General features: G+C 40.9%; 1 protein-coding gene and 1 long non-coding RNA gene across 2 annotated transcripts; both read left to right on the top strand.

Annotated features, from left to right (window-relative positions):
- On the top strand, positions 1-16,785 carry LOC127616753 (uncharacterized). The gene is made up of 7 exons (XM_052088556.1): positions 1-203; positions 2,130-2,274; positions 2,362-2,457; positions 7,968-8,112; positions 8,553-8,698; positions 9,564-9,703; positions 14,896-16,785. The coding sequence occupies exons 1-7, from the start codon at positions 104-106 to the stop codon at positions 15,051-15,053; spliced, it is 930 nt and encodes a 309-aa protein (XP_051944516.1). The 5' UTR covers positions 1-103; the 3' UTR covers positions 15,054-16,785.
- LOC127616809 (uncharacterized) lies at positions 210-1,091 on the top strand. The gene is made up of 2 exons (XR_007967196.1): positions 210-818; positions 919-1,091. It is a non-coding gene; the product is annotated as an uncharacterized LOC127616809 (long non-coding RNA).
- Positions 16,786-17,057: the final 272 nt, after the last annotated feature.

The following is a 17,057-nucleotide window of genomic DNA, read 5'->3' as shown; positions in this document are numbered from 1 at the left end:
ACGTTGGTTATCTGGGCTGCGCCATTTTACGGACGTTTCTTCATATCTTTGATGGGAATCGTCCGGGGACTCACTTGCCCAAATAAGTCGTATCGCAATAAAAATGAAGGACGCAGTTTTCCCCCGAATCTTTGTCATCATCTTGTGTGCAGCGGTTTTTGTTGCAGTTTTGGTCGTTAACGGCCTAGCAGGGGCGGGTAGAGGTGAGTGGTAGCAATCAAATAGAACAGTTTTAACGTCCCTGTCGCGATGCCAATGGTGGTTCGATAGTTGAGATGGCATTCCGACACATCACTGTAGTAATTATATGCTTCAAATTTCATAGATTAACAATTAAAGTACGTGAAACGAGCATGATCAGACAGATCTTTTAAAGACGATTTCTGTTACTTTATCACTTTCCCGTGACAATCCCGCGACCCGACTAAGAATAAACGGTTCGGAATATTGATGGAATATGTGCCAGTCTTTTGAAATGCCCCAATTTCCGGCCAACGCCTCAATGCAATCATTGAGGCTCGAGTGTTTAAGTGTAACATTTTTTGTTGTTGTTGAATAGACGTTTCAAAGTTTCATAACTTTAAAAAAAATATATTGACGCATGGGGTCATTTAGCCATGAAAAGCTCGGATTGGTAAAACGAGTGAGGAATTCTAGGTCAACCGTGACTCGACTGTTTTACCGTAATTGCAGTAGGTTGGTTATTTTTGCGTAATATGTAAAATGCCGTGTTACCCTTGGCTGCAAGTGGCATCCAGATTACCTGGCTCCCAATTCCAGTTGTGGCGGGTAGGTCAATGCAAGTCCAGTAATTTTGAGTTCCTGTGTGTAGATTCTTCACAAACTGTATCAAAATTGTTCAACTGCACACAATTCTTCACTTCAATGCGTAGGTCATGCGAGTCCAGTAATTTTGAGTTCCCTGTCTGCAGATTCTTCACAAACTACATCAAAATTGTTCAACTGCGCATAATTCTTCACTTCTTCAATAAACATGTGAAATAAAACGTTTCGTTTTCATCACCCCATTGGCTGCAAGAAATTGTCAACATACAAAAAAATAAACATAATAAAGATTACAAAAAATAAAATACAAAGATACATACAGTACCACAGGCGTTGCTTGGCATAAAGCACTACTATACCCCGTGGAGTTATGGGGGAAAACCTGATTGGAAATCATGCACTGCAGACATAATCAAACCATACAATTACAAATGAATAATGCTTCGTTAATTTTTGAATGTATCAGCATAATATTGGCCAAATGCTAAATAGCTTTTTTATTTTTTGACTTGAGCAAGTCCTTGATTGTATTCTTTGTTTTATTTTATGCTAAATGTTCTGTAAAGGGGCGGCTCATCGTCAAGTGGTTATGCGCGTCAACCTCACAGTGCAGAGGTGCAGGGTTAGATTACGGCTCTGGCCTCCCTGTGTGGAGTTTGCATGTTCTCCCTGTGCCTGAGTAGGTTTTCTCCGAGCCCTCCGGTTTCCTCTCACATTCCAAAATCATGCATGGCAGGTTAATGGAACACCTTAAATTGTCCCGATGTGTGAGTCTGACCGCGGATGGTTGTTTGTCTACATGTGCCCTTCAGCACAGTTCCTAAGCAACAAGATGGTGCTGATTTGTTTGGTAGCTGTTTTGTAATTACAAAGGACGGGTTTACAAAAGCGAATAAGTAAAATTGCGAATAGCAAAAATGTGGCCATTATTTGTGCCCTTTTCCGGTTCATGGCTTCAAGATAAGACTTTCCCAAATCATAGGCTTCATGTAAACAAAACCATGTAAATTTACATTATCCTTATTATGTACTGTAATTCCATCATTTTACCGATACAAGTTGGTGAGTTTTCTATGAATGATGTATGATAGGGTCCCAAAAATATAATCAGTGATGAGGCGAATAAGGGATTTTTGAATATTTGTCTGAACTCTACTGTGAATTCACCACTGTTATTTGTCTATACTGCATGTGCTCTGAGATTGTCAGGCGACCAGTCAAGGGTGTGCCCTGCCCTCGGCTCTCGTCAGTGAGTACTGCATAGGATCCAGGTCAACTGTGATTCTGAACGTGGTAAGTGGAAGAAATTCCAATTTGTACAAACGAATGACTCTGCTTTGCAGGTGCCTTCCATTCCTCAACAGGCAATGTGTCAGCCCGTTATGAAACAGACATCACACCTGCTGGCTGGACCTTCTCCATTTGGGGTGTTATTTATACCTGGCTCTCCTTAATGGTCTTATACATCACCCTATTTGTGTTCAGGGGGTAAGTAAACATCAGAGTGTGTACTGCAGACTAATATGATTCTTCATTCTCAAACCAGCTGAACCATGTTTTTCACTTTTTGAACAGATCCTGGGCTCAGTGTCTGCTGCCATACACCTTCTATTTCTTCTGGCTGCTCAGCATTGTGCTGAATATGATATGGCTGCTGTTGTGGGACAGAGAGTATGTCGATGGTTTCTTATTCATCTTTTTATACAATCTATGTTCCTGTTAATATGTCCAATAATGTCAAATAACGTACAAAAGAATAGGGACTGTGAATAGTGAAAATCCGCGTATAATTGATAGACATTCTAATGCATTGGAAGAAAATGACTACATTATTTTTGGGGACCATATTCTTATTCTTATTCTTATTCATCCTATGGCCTAAGAGGCCGTCGGGGTGCCATGGTGGAGGTCTGGGCAGTCAGGGATCTCCAGCACTCTCGGTCCTTGGCTGTTCGTAGCAGGGTCTGGAAGCTGCAGTTAGTCCATTCCTTAATGTTGTCCATCCAGCACTTTCTCTGTCTGCCTCTTCTCCGTTTCCCTTCCACTGTCCCCTGTAGGATGGTTTTGGATAGCGAGGTATGCCTTGTAACGTGGCCATACCAGACCATTTTGCGACGTTTTACCGTTGACAGTACGGGGTCCTGTTCTCCAGCGAGGGTGGTGACTAGCTGTCTGACATAGTCATTTGTCCGGTGTTCTCTATAAGATATATGGAGCATCCTTCTGTAGCTCTAGTTCTCAAAGGACTGAATCCTGCGTTCCGTGTCTGCTGTGAGTGTCCAACTCTCACAGCCGTATAGTAAGGTGGAGAGTACCAGGGACTTGTACAGCCTGACCTTCACCGTGAAGCTGATGGTATTGCTCCTCCAAATTCTGGCCAGTCTTGTCATGGCTGATGTTGCGATGCCTATTCTTGCTTTAATCTCCTTTGTGGAGCTGCCATCCTCACTCACAAAGGACCCAAGGTATTTGAAGTCCTTAACCACTTCCAGGGTTTGCCTGTTCAATGTGATGCTTGTTGGTGTTGTTTTACTGTGGCTATTGACCAGTATCTTGCTTTTCTCTGCACTTATCTCCATGCCATAAGCCCTCGCTACCTCTTCCAGTCTGGTGGTAAGATCCTGGAGTTCAGCTTCGCTTTTTCCCATAAGGTCTATGTCATCAGCGAACCGGAGGTTGCAGATGGGTCTTCCTCCGATGGATATGGAGGTGTGGAACTCTTCAAGGGCCTCGTCCATGATGTTTTCCAGAAAGACATTGAATAGGACAGGGGACAGAAGACATCCTTGGCGGACACCGATCGATGTTTTAAAAAGTTCTCCCATAGTGTTGTTAATGAGAACTGCACTACTTGAATTTGTGTAGAGTGATTGGATGACCTGGATGAGATTATTGTTGAAGTTGTAGTTTCGGAGCACCTGCCACAGCCCCTCATGCCATACACGGTCAAAGGCTTTTTTAAAGTCGATGAAGTTGTGGTAAAGGTCATGTTGATGCTGGAGGTGTTTCTCGATGAGTAATCTGATGTTAAAGATCTGCTCCGTGGTACTCCTTTTTGGTCGGAATCCTGCTTGTTCTTCTGAAATGATTTCCTCTGCCCTGCTCTTTAGTCTATTCAGGATGATCCGTAGTAGCACCTTGCTTGCATGGCAGATCAGGCTGATGGTCCTGTAGTTCTGACACTGCCTTGAGTTCCCTTTCTTAGGGATGGGAATAACGAGAGATTGTGTCCATTTTTGGGGCCATTGCTTGGTTACCCAGATATTTTGACAGATGTGTGTGAGTACTTTTGTTGTCTCATGCCCTCCATGTTTCCAAAACTCTGCAGGAATGTTGTCGATGCCAGGTGATTTGCCAATTTGCAGGCTCCTTACTGCCTCCTCCACTTCAGCCTGGAGTATTGGCACGTCGGCATCTTCGCTGGTAGTCTTTGTGGCGTCGGTGATTATGTTAAGGTTGGGTTTTATTGTGAAATTGTAGAGTTCCTGGCAGTACTCTGTCCATCTTCTGGTTACTGCTGTCTTTTCGGTTAGCAGAGCACCGTCCCCATCTTCTATTATTGTTGCTGTATGTTGCCGTGTCTTTGTCAGTGTCTTCAATGTGGCGTATGCTGCTTTACTGTTGCCTTGTCGTATCCCTGCATCTATGTTTTCACACTGCTCTGTGATCCACGTCTCCTTCGCTTCCCTCATCCTCTTCCTGATATTTTTGTTCACCAGAGTGTGCTCTTCTGCTGCCTCTGGGTCATCCTTCTTGGTCCTTTTTAATGTCCTTCCATGGTCACACAAATCAAGGATGTCATCTGTGACCCACGGATTCTTTTTCTTTCTAAACTTCCCCAATACTTCTGTCGCTGTTTCTACGAGTATGCTCTCCATAGTGTCTGTCAATGAGTCTATGTCTTGTAGTAGGTTAAGTGTTGCAAATTTTCCTCCTATGCTTGCCTCAAATATTCCTGCAACTTGTGGGTCTTTCAGTTTGTCTAAGTTGAACCTGATGCGTGGTGTACTGTGTTGCTTTTGTGTTTTAAGTTTGAGTCTGAGCGTCAGCAGTACCATATCGTGATCACTTCCCACGTCCGCACCAGGAAACGTTCTGGTTTGGGCTTTGTTGATGCTTGACTTGAATCTTTGTGGGGTGAATATGTAGTCAATTTGATTGTGTGTCACACCATTTGGTGAATGCCATGTCGTTCTGCGGGAGATTTTATGTGGAAACAGTGTGTTGGCTGCGGTGAGCTTGTGGCTCTTTGCGAATTCCAGAAGTCTTAGCCCTCTGTCATTCGTTTCTCCTAGCCCAAAACGTCCTGCTGTCCCTTCCCAGTGCTCATGTGCGTCTGTGCCTATTTTGGCATTCCAGTCTCCCTGGACAATGAGAAAGTCCTTCTTGGGTGTTGCCTTGATGGTGTTTTCTAACTCCTCATAAAAAGTTTCTACTGCATCATCATCATAATCCATCGTTGGGGCATACACTTGTATGATGGTAATATTCATGGGCCGCGCAGCGATCCGGATGCTGATGAGCCTGCTGGATATAGGCGTGCAGCTGATGACTGAGTTAATTTTGCTGTTGTTGACAATAAAGCCAACTCCATGTTGATGTCTAGATTCCTCTCCACTATACCATATCTTGTGACCTTCTTCTGTGGTGGTCTCACCACAGCTGGTCCACCTAACCTCAGCCATTCCCAAGACGTCCCACCTGTATCTGTCTAGTTCATGGGTCAGCTCTTTCACTTTCCCACAGGCATACAATGTGCGGACATTCCATGTACCAATGACGGTATCACTCCTTGGGAGGCTGTGATGACTTGATGGTGTTCTTGTCCCAGTAGTAAACTTGTCGTCCCCACCCTGGGGCAAATCAGTGGGTAGCGCGGTCGTTGTTTTTCCGGGCCTCGACCGATCCGGCATGTGTGATCCTGACTGTTTATTCCTCATGACATTTCAGTAGGCGATTAAACTTGGTGGTGCCTATCTCCTCTCCAAGCTCTTCACCAGGGGGCCAAGGACCCCCTGGTTACCCTTGTCTAGTTTAGCCTGCCGGTCGAAGCAGTTTACCGTGGTGTGGCCGCAGAAACTCTGCTACTTGGAGCCATAGACAAGAGCTGGGTGTTGGTGAGGACCAGTTAGGGATCAACCAGCTATAAAGCATCAGCAATGCAGCTGCGACCGTATCACCCTCAAGGGTACTACCTCTCCCGTACACCCCATACACCACTGGGGACCATAAACTGCATTTAAATCCTTTAATTTTCTCCAAAACCTACAGTTGCGCTTTGTAATGGAGTGTGCCTTATGTATGAATTTTGGCTTTCCAATTTGTTGTCTTTAATTCAAATTCCTATTCAACTTTCATTAATATAATTGCTAACAGGAGTACATTTTTTCCTCATAAGGAACAAGATTACTTTAATCAGATGTGTTGCAGCAGGAAGAGATATGAAACAGGCCCACGAGGAACAGGATTGGTGTCTGAGAATCTTAGGTGAAGTAGTCATGCTAGCATAATGCTGCAGTCAGACCGAACATGAGGGGAGCCATGCTGGCTACGCGTTTCCAACTTTACAGTGGTGGACAATATAATTGCGGTCAGTAGGAGAGGGAGGTAAACAACACAGTCGGCTATCGGTGGGTGCTGGGACCGAGCAAAAAAGGAGCTGGCTTGGAAAATGGTGAGCAAGGATATAGGCATATCTCGTGAGTGAGTGTATTGACTTGTTTACAGCTGTTGAACTGTCAACCTCAGCAGGTAAACATCATCAGATTGAATAGCAATGTTTACATTTTTCGATTTATTTATTTATCAACTGTCGGAGGAGCTCGAAGCAAACCGCAGTGTAGTTGCATGGCAAACTTATAAAAAAAAACATTGTCTATCGCTAGACAAACAACGAGAGCACAGCTGGGGGGTGGGGAGGTGGGTCTTTGGGCAGTCAGACTCTTCCAACCGTATCCTCGCACTGTTTTCTTACCTTCCTTTCTTTAGGAAAGCTTTGCAGGCTTACCTCGCTCTTATTGAAAATTACATCAAAAGACACGCAGTGTGGCATTTTGGCTCCTGTAGTTGTACGCTGTACACGCTGTAGTTCATTGTTTTGGTTTGCTTGGCAAAGAGCAAAGCACTGTCATGGGCAACAACCATTCTACGTCACTACACAGAATGCGACAACGGTGGCATATATGCAAATAAGGTTTAAACAAAATCTGTTCAACTGGAAATTCATTCCAAAAATCTGATGGCATGTTACTACCGTATTGGCCCGAATATAAGACGGTGTTTTTTGCATTAAAATAAGACAAATAAGAAAAAGTGGGGGTCATCTTATATTCGGGATATAGGCGTTATACCCATTTACTACGCTAGATGACGCCAGATATCATTGAAGCGAATGCTGAACCTGACTCCCCAGGCCAAAGTGAGCCCCTGTCACGAAGAATAAAAATAAAAATAGCGGTAGCATGAAGAAGAAAAATAAAACATAGCGGTAAGAAGGAAAAGAGGAGAAAATAATAGCAGAGATAGAAAATGGAGAAACGTAGTGACAATCTGGAGAAAAGTGGGTCCAAGATTGGCCAGGTTAACCGGCAGCTGAGGAGAAGTTATGATGCAATTTACATTTCAAAAACCAGAAGCCAAAGTGAAATCACAAATGTGATTTCACTTTAGTTGACATATTTCAATGTTCAGATATTAAGATTTGAATGAGGCAAAACAACATGCTTTTTCTCTCAAATATATTATTCTAATCATTTGTTTCAGATGTACAGTAATTATTTTCTGTATAAAAATTAATTTGGTGTTCAAAAAGTATTTTTTTCAAACTTGAGTCTTGAAAAAGAGCGGGTCGTCTTATAATCAGGGCCACCTTATATTCGGGCCAATACGGGAATAAGTCAGAGTTCCTTTTAAGGGTCCCGTCATGTGGTTACCCCGCTAAATGAGCAGGAAGTGGGATTGAAAGGTTTTATTTTATAAGATGCAACAACTTGCATTCCCCCATTGTTGTGTAACTCTCACAGCTTCTATGTAAACAAAACGCCAGTTTTGCTCTATCGGAAGTTGCGCACCTAATTCACGACTGGAGGCTCATGGTATGCTGGAGTCAAGCGGATGGCCTGTCATAAAATATTTAACAATATGATAGTTTGATCCGTTGACTCTATTGTTCCCTCTTTTAGGTTGATGCTGTCAGCATTGGTTGTATTGATCCTGATCGTGATTTCCAACTATAGTGCCTTGAGTATCTGTTGCTTTATCACGGATTACTATGGACTCTGGCTACACACCTATTATCCCAAAGATCTGACCTCTGTAACAATTCTGGTAGGTGGACTGATTGTCATCTGAATGCAATGGTGCCTTGAGATACAAGTTCATGCGTTTTAATTTGTACTTCAATAGTAATGTTTAAAAATAGCATTCCATATTATGTGACCGAGTTGACATGTATTATCAAACACTTTTTAAGGCAATGCTTATTGCGCATCTCATTCTATGCCAACGACATTAGGTAGCAGGCACAACAATTAAATGCCTTTCTGTTAACCTGTCCATCAACTTTTTGTGAAATCTTTGTACAGTGGTGTGCCGTGAGATTTTTGGCTCAGTTAAATTTGGGGAAACACAACAGTAAATGCTCGTTTTCAATTTTACGCTCAAGGCACCACTTTATGTAAGATATTTATCATAATTGATTTTAGCGTTAAGTGGTTTTATTTGTTTTCACGAATTTCATTTTGTATCCGTGTATGAAAACTTTGAAGGTCCAGAATGGCTTGGCTCTCTACACCACGTGGACATCCATTGCTTCTTTGATCAACTTCACTCTCGTTCTTCAATTGTGGGGTGTGGTCAGGAGCACAGCCGCAACGGTGTCCCTTTGCCTCCTGTTTGCCGAGCTGGTGGCCTGGTAAGATTTGACCAATTGTCTCCTCTCAGATCCCGTTTTTTCTACTTTGGCCTGATCAAATACAACAAAATCATGTTTGTAGCAAGAATTTTTTCGCAACGGGGTTTCTCACTGTAGCAAATTTGATCTCAGGTGTAAGCACACACACATCCACACACCCACACACATAAACATATGTATACATGCACACACAAACATATGTGTACTCTTATTTTATTCCAATAGTGCGTAAGTATGAGTACACACTTATTTGACACTTCATATTGTCAGTGTTGAAAGAAAAAAAAGGGAGAAGAAATTGCGAAATTTACGATCAGCATTCACTTTCACTTACCGGTACATCAATTTCTTGGAGAATGTATTTTATTTTGCTTGCTCTTTCATTTTGATCACTTTTACCATCTCTTCCAACATCAGAGCTCTTCTTGTCTTAGCTTCTTGACATCCAAAGGTCCGTTTTGTGGCCATTTTAGCAATGCAACGTCCATGCTCGTCTGAATCTAACAATAACAAATACTTCCTGGACCCGGTGGCTTTTCTTTCCACCGTCTCATTGTTTCTAACTCGACCTCGATCGCCACCCAAGACAGCGTTCCTCAGCTGATGTCATGCAATGAATTTTTAAGCCAGCCACGGGACGATTCGTAGTCCTCGATGGCCATAGTTAGCTCTCGAAGGCTAAAAACCTTACGCTCACTGGAGCGCTTCTCTCTCATTGGCGCTCCAGTTAGCGTCAGGTTTTTAGCATGATAACAAGTAAAGCATTTTCGAGGAAAATGCTTTATTTGAATTATAAATGAAATACATTTTATTTCATTTATTATATAGCACTGGAGATCAACAACAACAAGCCTTCTCTGTCTAGGTTTATTCTTGAAAACTGGGTACTGGACCGTTGGGTGCGCAACATTCTGACAGTGTACCCGGTTGTGATCGTGGCGCTGCTTGGAAATGTTTTAAAACATTTTGATCCAGTGGACCCCAGCCCAAATGCCATCTTCATGGGTGAGTTGAATTAATCTGATCAATTTAATTAGTGAGGTCCAGAGTGTGAGCATGAAGTCCACTAATCCCCATTCTACTACTGCTACTACAATTGGTACTTCTGCTGCCACTGCTACTGTGATCACCAGTGGCATGCCCTTAGGGCTTTCAAAGCCTTCTCTGCAGACCCAACCTCTATTAGAAGCACAGACCTACATTTACAACTTGCATGAAACGGAAATAATTTATTTCCAACAGCTTGTGTCTTCATTTGTACCGGTGATTTGTACCATGATTAAAAATTCACTTTCTAGGCACACTTCTCAAGAAAACCAACACTGCTCTGCTGAGTGGCTTCTTTCAATACATTAAAAAAAAATAAATTAGGAAGGGTGTACTTTCAGAGTAGGTATGTATGAGGGGGGAAGAGTTAGTATACACAGACAGGCAGGAGTCTCTGCATTAGGATTTGTGGAAAGTATGATGTGATTATTATGTAGTTTTTAAGTGAATAAAAATTGCTAGTGAACTTCTTTTTTGTAGAGATTTAGAGTTGTTGAGGTGATGTGTTTATGGAAGATAAAAGTAAAGGTATGGATTTTTTTTTCTTTCGTAGTAATGCTACTTCGGGCTGTACATTATAATCAGTATATTTAGTAAAAGTATGAATTTGCCCAAAGGTAGGAATTTGCAACCTACTGGATCTATCTATATAAATATTTGTATGTAGGCACTGTTTGGGGCTGCCCACTGGTACAGTAGTTAGCGTGTCGACGTCACAGTGCAAAGGTCGTGGGTTCGATCCCAACTCCGGCCTTCCTGTGTGGAGTTTGCATGTTCTCCCCGTGCCTGAGTGGGTTTTCTCCGGGCACTCCAGTTTCCTCCCACATTTAAAAAACATGCATGGCAGGTTAATGGAGCACCATAAATGGTCCCGAGGTGTGAGTGTGACCGCAGATCGTTGTTTGTCTACGTGTGCCTTTTCAGCACAGTTCCGAAGCAACAATTCCGAAGCACAGTTCCGAAGTACTGATTTGTTTCGTACCTGTTTTGTAATTACAAAGGACATGTTTCCAAAAAAAATCAATGAATAAGTAAAATTGCGAATAGCAAAAATGTGGGCGTTATTTGTGCCCTTCGCTAATTCATGGTTTCAAGACAAGACTGGTTAGCACATAGGCAGAGGAGTAGGGTTCAATTCCAGCTCGGGCCTTCCTATCCGGCCTTCTTGTGTGGAGTTTGCATATATCCGCCTGCGCGGGTTTTCTCCGGGTACTCCGGTTTCCTCCCACATTCCCAAAAACATGCATGACGGGCTGATTGAACACTCTAAATTGTCCCTAGGTGTGAGTGTGAGCACAGATGGTTGTTTATCTCTGTGTGCCCTGCGATTGGCTGGCAAACTGTTCAGGGTGTCCCCCGCCCACTGCCCGAAGACAGCCGGGATAGGCTCCAGCATTCCCTCGTGAAGATAAAGCGGATCGGAAAAATGAATGGATGGATGGATACAGTTCAGGAATGAACTGAATTATGATCAGATCTCATGAACATAGACACAAACATAATCCGCAGGAGAAATATTTATTTAATAGAAAAAGTGCACCAATGAAATATAAAAAGAAAATGCTAATCAAAAAGAACCAGGAAAAGCAATATATTAATAAAAAGAGCCTGCAAGGGCAAGTAAATAGAAAATTCAAAATTATAAACAAAATGACTTTAGTTCAATTTCACGAACCAAAAACATAAGAAAGGTCAAAGAAAAAAACAACAAGTACAAGGCGAGGGGCTAGAGCTTGCAGCGCAAAGACAAAGTAAAACAACAACTCTGTGAAAAAAAACATGTTTACAAATATCCTCTTTACTTTTGTGTTCTTGAAGAAGCAAGCATTTGATGTTAACATCATTTGGGATAATTTGTAGTACAGAAAACAGCCTGTTCTAGAGCAACATACAAATGCATATACTTCAAGGCATTATTAAAATTGCTGATTACAGTGTTACTTTTTCAGTCACCCTAAGCCGACTACTCAGATTGAACAAACACAATTGACCATTTCATTATGCCCATGAGCGTGTTTCTTTGTTTCTTTAGCATTTCTCATCAAACCACAGACCGTGGAGTAAACCAGATATGCATCAATTAGCAACCCGATTGCATTGTGCATCTGATGAAATGTTGCTGTGATGAAATGGATTGAACTCAAGTAAAGAACATGTTACCATATTCATGTTTGCAATAGGTAATAAGTTGACAGTTTAATGCAGTGGTCACCAAACTACGCCCCGCGGGCCAGATACGGCCCGCCTCCACATTTGGTCCGGTCCCCCTGAACAATACCAGAGAGTCTTTTGATTTATTTTTCATCCATGTATATTTGTATTTTATCATAAAATTTGGCTTTTGCAATAAAATATTCTTAGTTATGAACTATTTTCATGATGAACTATTAGCTAGTAACAATTTCATAAATACATACAGTATAACGTGACATTTGTTCCATCCTTCTGTTATCTGGCAACCCCAGAAAAACAAATCCTAAACCCGTCCCTCTCAAAGAGAACGTAATCATGGCGAAAAGGTGAGGTAAGAGAAAAAAAATATTCAGAATACAGGGAATTTAACCCAAAATGGAGAAACATTTTTTTTTTCAATGCAAAGAAAAGATTGTCTCATCTGTCGGTGGCGGTATTCAAAGAATACAATCTGTGGAGACACTATGAATCCCGTCACAACAAGTACGATTTTTTTGCATGGGCAAATGAGAGCAGACAAACTGTCAACGCTAAAAAGAGGAATGTTAGCTCAGCAAAATACATTTATACACCAAGCTCAGCTGAACCAGCCATCTGTTTGGGCTAGCTTTCGGTTTGCTCAACTGATAGCAAGCAGCGGCAAGGAGAGTTTGTCAAGAAATGCATGAATGCTGTCGCAGAGGTGGTGTGTCCCGAGAATAAAGATGTCTTTAATACAGCGAGTGTATCAAAAAACGTTATTTGATTTTGTGTGGGTTTCTGGGAAACAATACATTTTTAGGTCTAGGTACTCTTGCAGTCACACTTTTGCTGTTACAAACTGACCCCGGCACCCCCCATCAGAGAAGCGAAAAGTTATGTGGCCCTCACAGGAAAAAGTTTGGGGACCACTGGTTTAATGGATTGCACTGAAAATGTGTGTGTGGAAATTTTAAGTTGTAACATTTCATAAAGGTTTCATAATATTGAAGAAAATGTTGAGGCTCTCTGTTCCTGTTTAATGAAGACGGAAGGTTCTGTGTGGAAACCTGTGAATACAGTAATGCGTTCGGCTATGGAAACAGTTTTTAAAACCCTCTGTAGCTCTCACTTGCATTTTCTGAATGTATTAACAAAAGCATTTGAATTAGTTTTCTTGGAGTATTGTTTCTGCCGTTGCTTTAATTTAAAATTCAACTGGAATTGAATAACCACCACCGTGAAAGGAGGGACTGCAGTTTTTTCTTCTCTGTTATTGACTACAAGGGAATGATTGGAGTATCCAGCTAAGGCTTCATTAATTACAGCTGTACAGTCTGACAGTTGTTTTTCATGAATGAACTGAATTTGGAATTGTCTTACTGGTAACAAATTTCCTGGGAAGGAAATAGTGCTGGGACTTGGGAAAGGAAAAGCTTATTTGTCGATACTGGTCAAATAGAGCTGGGCCTACACAATTTGGACTGGAAGCCAGGCAGCCAAGACACAAGCTATGAAATGAATACAAGACAGTTGGAAATCTATTATTTCCACTTCATTTAGGTTATAAATGTAGGTCTGTGTTTCTGATGGTGTTTGCGCCTGCAGAGGCTTTGAAGGCCGCGATGGAAAGTCACACACATTAAAATTTAAAACAAAAACATGAAAACTCCAAATATAAATTGTACTCACCAGAGATGCTGATTATTTATAGGTGATAAAATCCTCCTTTGCTTAGTCAGTAGTCAGAACTAGCTAGTTGTAGGGCCATTACGTGTCACTCGGTAAGTTGCCAAATAAATCATTTTCTGGGTTGAAACAACCTATGTTGTTGGCTGACCTATCCTCACAATATTCATTTGTTTCTTGAAGTGTCTGCAATTAAGAAGTACACACGCAGTGAGTTTTAATAATGCCCAACATTTATCTTTCACCGTCAGTCAGCCCGTACACAAACCGCAAAACTATTCAATACCGGTGAACCAGCCACAAGATGACAAGATCCTGTTGTCATGACAAGCCTTTGTGAAGGCCAAGTTTTGTGAATCTGAATTAAATGTATACAATTTCATGTAAATCCTCAGTGTCGATCAGTATTTTGTGTTGCGCAACACATGGGATAAATGATGAACGATAATACAAAAATACAAACATTAACAGACCAACATTTTTTTTCCTCCAATCCTAGTCCAGATCTATTGGGCTGAAATATGTGCCACCACAAACTTGAATCTGAAAAATTTATATTTCAATTTGAATCGCCAAAGTTCAGTAAGTGCTTCGAAAAACAGAATCCGAATTACATAAATTGAATTTGCATTGTTTCATTTGAATATTTATTAAAAACTATGTCTTGAATTGCACAATCTGAATTTGAGTTCCTCACTGAAGATTCAATTCTGTATATTATTTTTCATATTCGGCGCACCCATGCTCAACAAGACTGGCAAAACAAAATAAAAATGTGAACTGTTTATCCATTTCATGTTTTGGATCTGAGCCTAAAATTGAATGTGGAAAAACATGGCTTTTGTTTCCCCTTTTTTTAACATTTTAGATTGAAATCCAAACAACAAAACAAGCAGACCTTTTCATTTTTTGATTTTCAGAAATGGATCCTGATGAAAATCATTTCATTAATGTAGAAAAGATGCTTGAATGCTGACTTTTTTTTTCCATCAAGACATGAAATCCTGAGAATCCATTTTTATTTGCTAAGACATCCCTTAAATAGAAATGCTGACTTAATTTGCTTTCATTCAAATAAAATCGAAACCTGCAGTGAACACATTTCATGACTTGAGGCAGAATCACCAAGGCGCAAATATTCCTGTATCTGCTTTTGACATGCAGCCCTTTATTTACCCTTTAAACAAATGTCACGGTCCTACATAGTCCTACATAGTCCTAAATGTGTGGTCACCTGATGTGTGAAAAGTATCGTCATTTATGGTTCGACTGTTCACGAATATGCACGGATGCTATTTTTGTCTTATTAGTTGCTCTCTTGGTGTTGGCATGCATCCTGCTGGTGTTCCGAGTATGTAATGTCATCTGGAGAAACAAAAGGCGACCCCTCTTTTCTCCGGGGTCAGCACGGCCGCTGATTTCGCCTCTTGATGCAAGCAAATTCAAGATACAATTGAGATTCTGTTGATACTCAAGTCTTGACTTCAAGATCTTATGACGGAAACATACAGTACCCTAAAATGGGATCACTGTAGAGGTGGATGATGTTACTCGTGCTGTCTACTTTATGCAAGCTAATGTGGTATCGGATTTTTTAATGGACACATCTTGTGTACGTACAGCATTTAATTCCTATTGTTACATGGACGTACAGTACTGTGTCACTGCTGCCAAATAAACGGGAAGGCTTTGTGTCTCCTGTACAATACCACTACGTATAATCATTATCTCAATAAAAAATGGATCGCAGTGTAATGTTTTGATACCTTTTTACACCAAGTTACCTTGACTATTCTGCTTAATGTCGTATGTTTAGATGTTTGATAATGACGCAATTAAATGTCTTTCAATACAATCCCACATGCATCAATGTAAGGTTCATGACTGTCAATTGTTGATTTGTAGAGTTCGTTAACCGGTAATGACAGCAGCAGACGAAATTTTGTCACTCACAAACATTAATCCAGGAGGAGGGAATGTGTGTACAGCCCTGCATGGACACTATCATTGACTTGAATTTAAATTAACTTCAAATTCAACTGAACTGTATTTATAGAGCACTTTCAAACAGCCATCGCTGCATACAAAGTAGACGAAGATCGGACCTAAAAAATCGAGCCCGACCCAAACCGGCCCGAGGGTATTTAAGCCCAATTTAAGATTCTTGTCCCCTCCCGCATCATGCCAAAATTTAAAATATACAAATAAAAAATACATACAGTAAAGATGTACCTGAGATTAAATGCCTGGATTTAAAAAAAAAAAAAAAAGTGACAAATCATCCATGGCGTTGAATTACTTAATTCCCTTGCTAATAAATGTTTTTTTTCATACTGTTGCCATAAGGAAATATGCCTCTTGAATGCATGCCATGTTCATGTCAAGTCAAGTCAACTTTATTGTCAAATGTGCTACATGTGCAACATGCAGCAGAGATGAAATTTCTTTCCTCAGGAGAGAGAGGAGCCACTGTGGATGCCTGTGCCGCAGTCAATCGAACAGTTAACATAAAATGACAAAATAATACAACACAACACAAAAGACAGACAGTCGTGCAATCTTAAACACTTTTCTGCACACACTTTGTTGTTTGAAGCAGTTATAGATAAAAGAGGAGTGAATCAAGTCAAGTCAACAGTATTTATAGAGCACTTTCAAACAGCCATCGCTGCATACAAAGTGCTGTACATGGAGCGATTTAACATACACAAACAGTAAGACGAATCGGTAATAAAGGTGGTAGAAAGCACCAAGCAGTAAAATCAAGAACAAATCTAAGTCATGCTGAGTCGAACGCCAAAGAATACAAGTGAGTTTTGAGGAGGGCTTTAAAGATGGGCAGCGAGGAGGCTTGCCGAATGTTCAGTGGGAGGTCATTCCAGAGAGAGGGACCAGCAACAGAAAAGGCTCGATCCCCTCTGAGCCTCAGTTTAGTTCTTGGTACTTCTAACAAGTATCCTTTGGCTGTTTGCATGTAATCTTCAGTACCCTGTGTTTATATTATTATATCTACTGACATGTACTATTTTATAAATCCATGGCAACTTTATAGGTTGTTTTATATTAATTTTATATTTTTGTGTATTCTTTGTCAATACTGCACACTGGCACTTGTTACAACATAACTCTAACAACCAGTTACATTAATACTGTGTTGATATTTTCATTTCTGAATAAAATCAAATGAATTTGGAAACATCCTTGAGTGTCGGTGATCTTTTTGGGGGGTTCTGAAAAAAGAGCTTCAGATTCAGAAGTGCACTCATTTTAGACATGCAACAGGTCTAAAACCCCACCACTCACTTTTGAAAAGAGTGGGTTAACCATTTGGGTTAATGGCAGAAGATTGGACAATATGGGCAATGTATTCCACAATAAACTGAATCTCAATCATTTAAGTCAAGTCAAGTCAACAGTATTTATAGAGCACTTTTAAACAGCCATCGCTGCATACAAAGTGCTGTACATGGAG

Source organism: Hippocampus zosterae, chromosome 15 (genome assembly GCF_025434085.1).
Source record: "Hippocampus zosterae strain Florida chromosome 15, ASM2543408v3, whole genome shotgun sequence".
In the NCBI taxonomy this organism is placed as follows: Eukaryota; Metazoa; Chordata; class Actinopteri; order Syngnathiformes; family Syngnathidae; genus Hippocampus; species Hippocampus zosterae.
Note: the sequence above shows the minus strand (reverse complement) of the source record. Positions and strands in the feature narration are given on the sequence as shown.

Excerpts from the sequence above, each read along its gene's own strand:
- LOC127616753 (XM_052088556.1), top strand. The coding sequence starts at position 104 with ATGAAGGACGCAGTTTTCCCCCGAATCTTTGTCATCATCTTGTGTGCA. Across the intron at positions 204-2,129 it reads CCTAGCAGGGGCGGGTAGAG|GTGCCTTCCATTCCTCAACA; the intron begins GTGAGTGGTAGC and ends TCTGCTTTGCAG. Across the intron at positions 8,699-9,563 it reads TTTGCCGAGCTGGTGGCCTG|GTTTATTCTTGAAAACTGGG; the intron begins GTAAGATTTGAC and ends TTCTCTGTCTAG.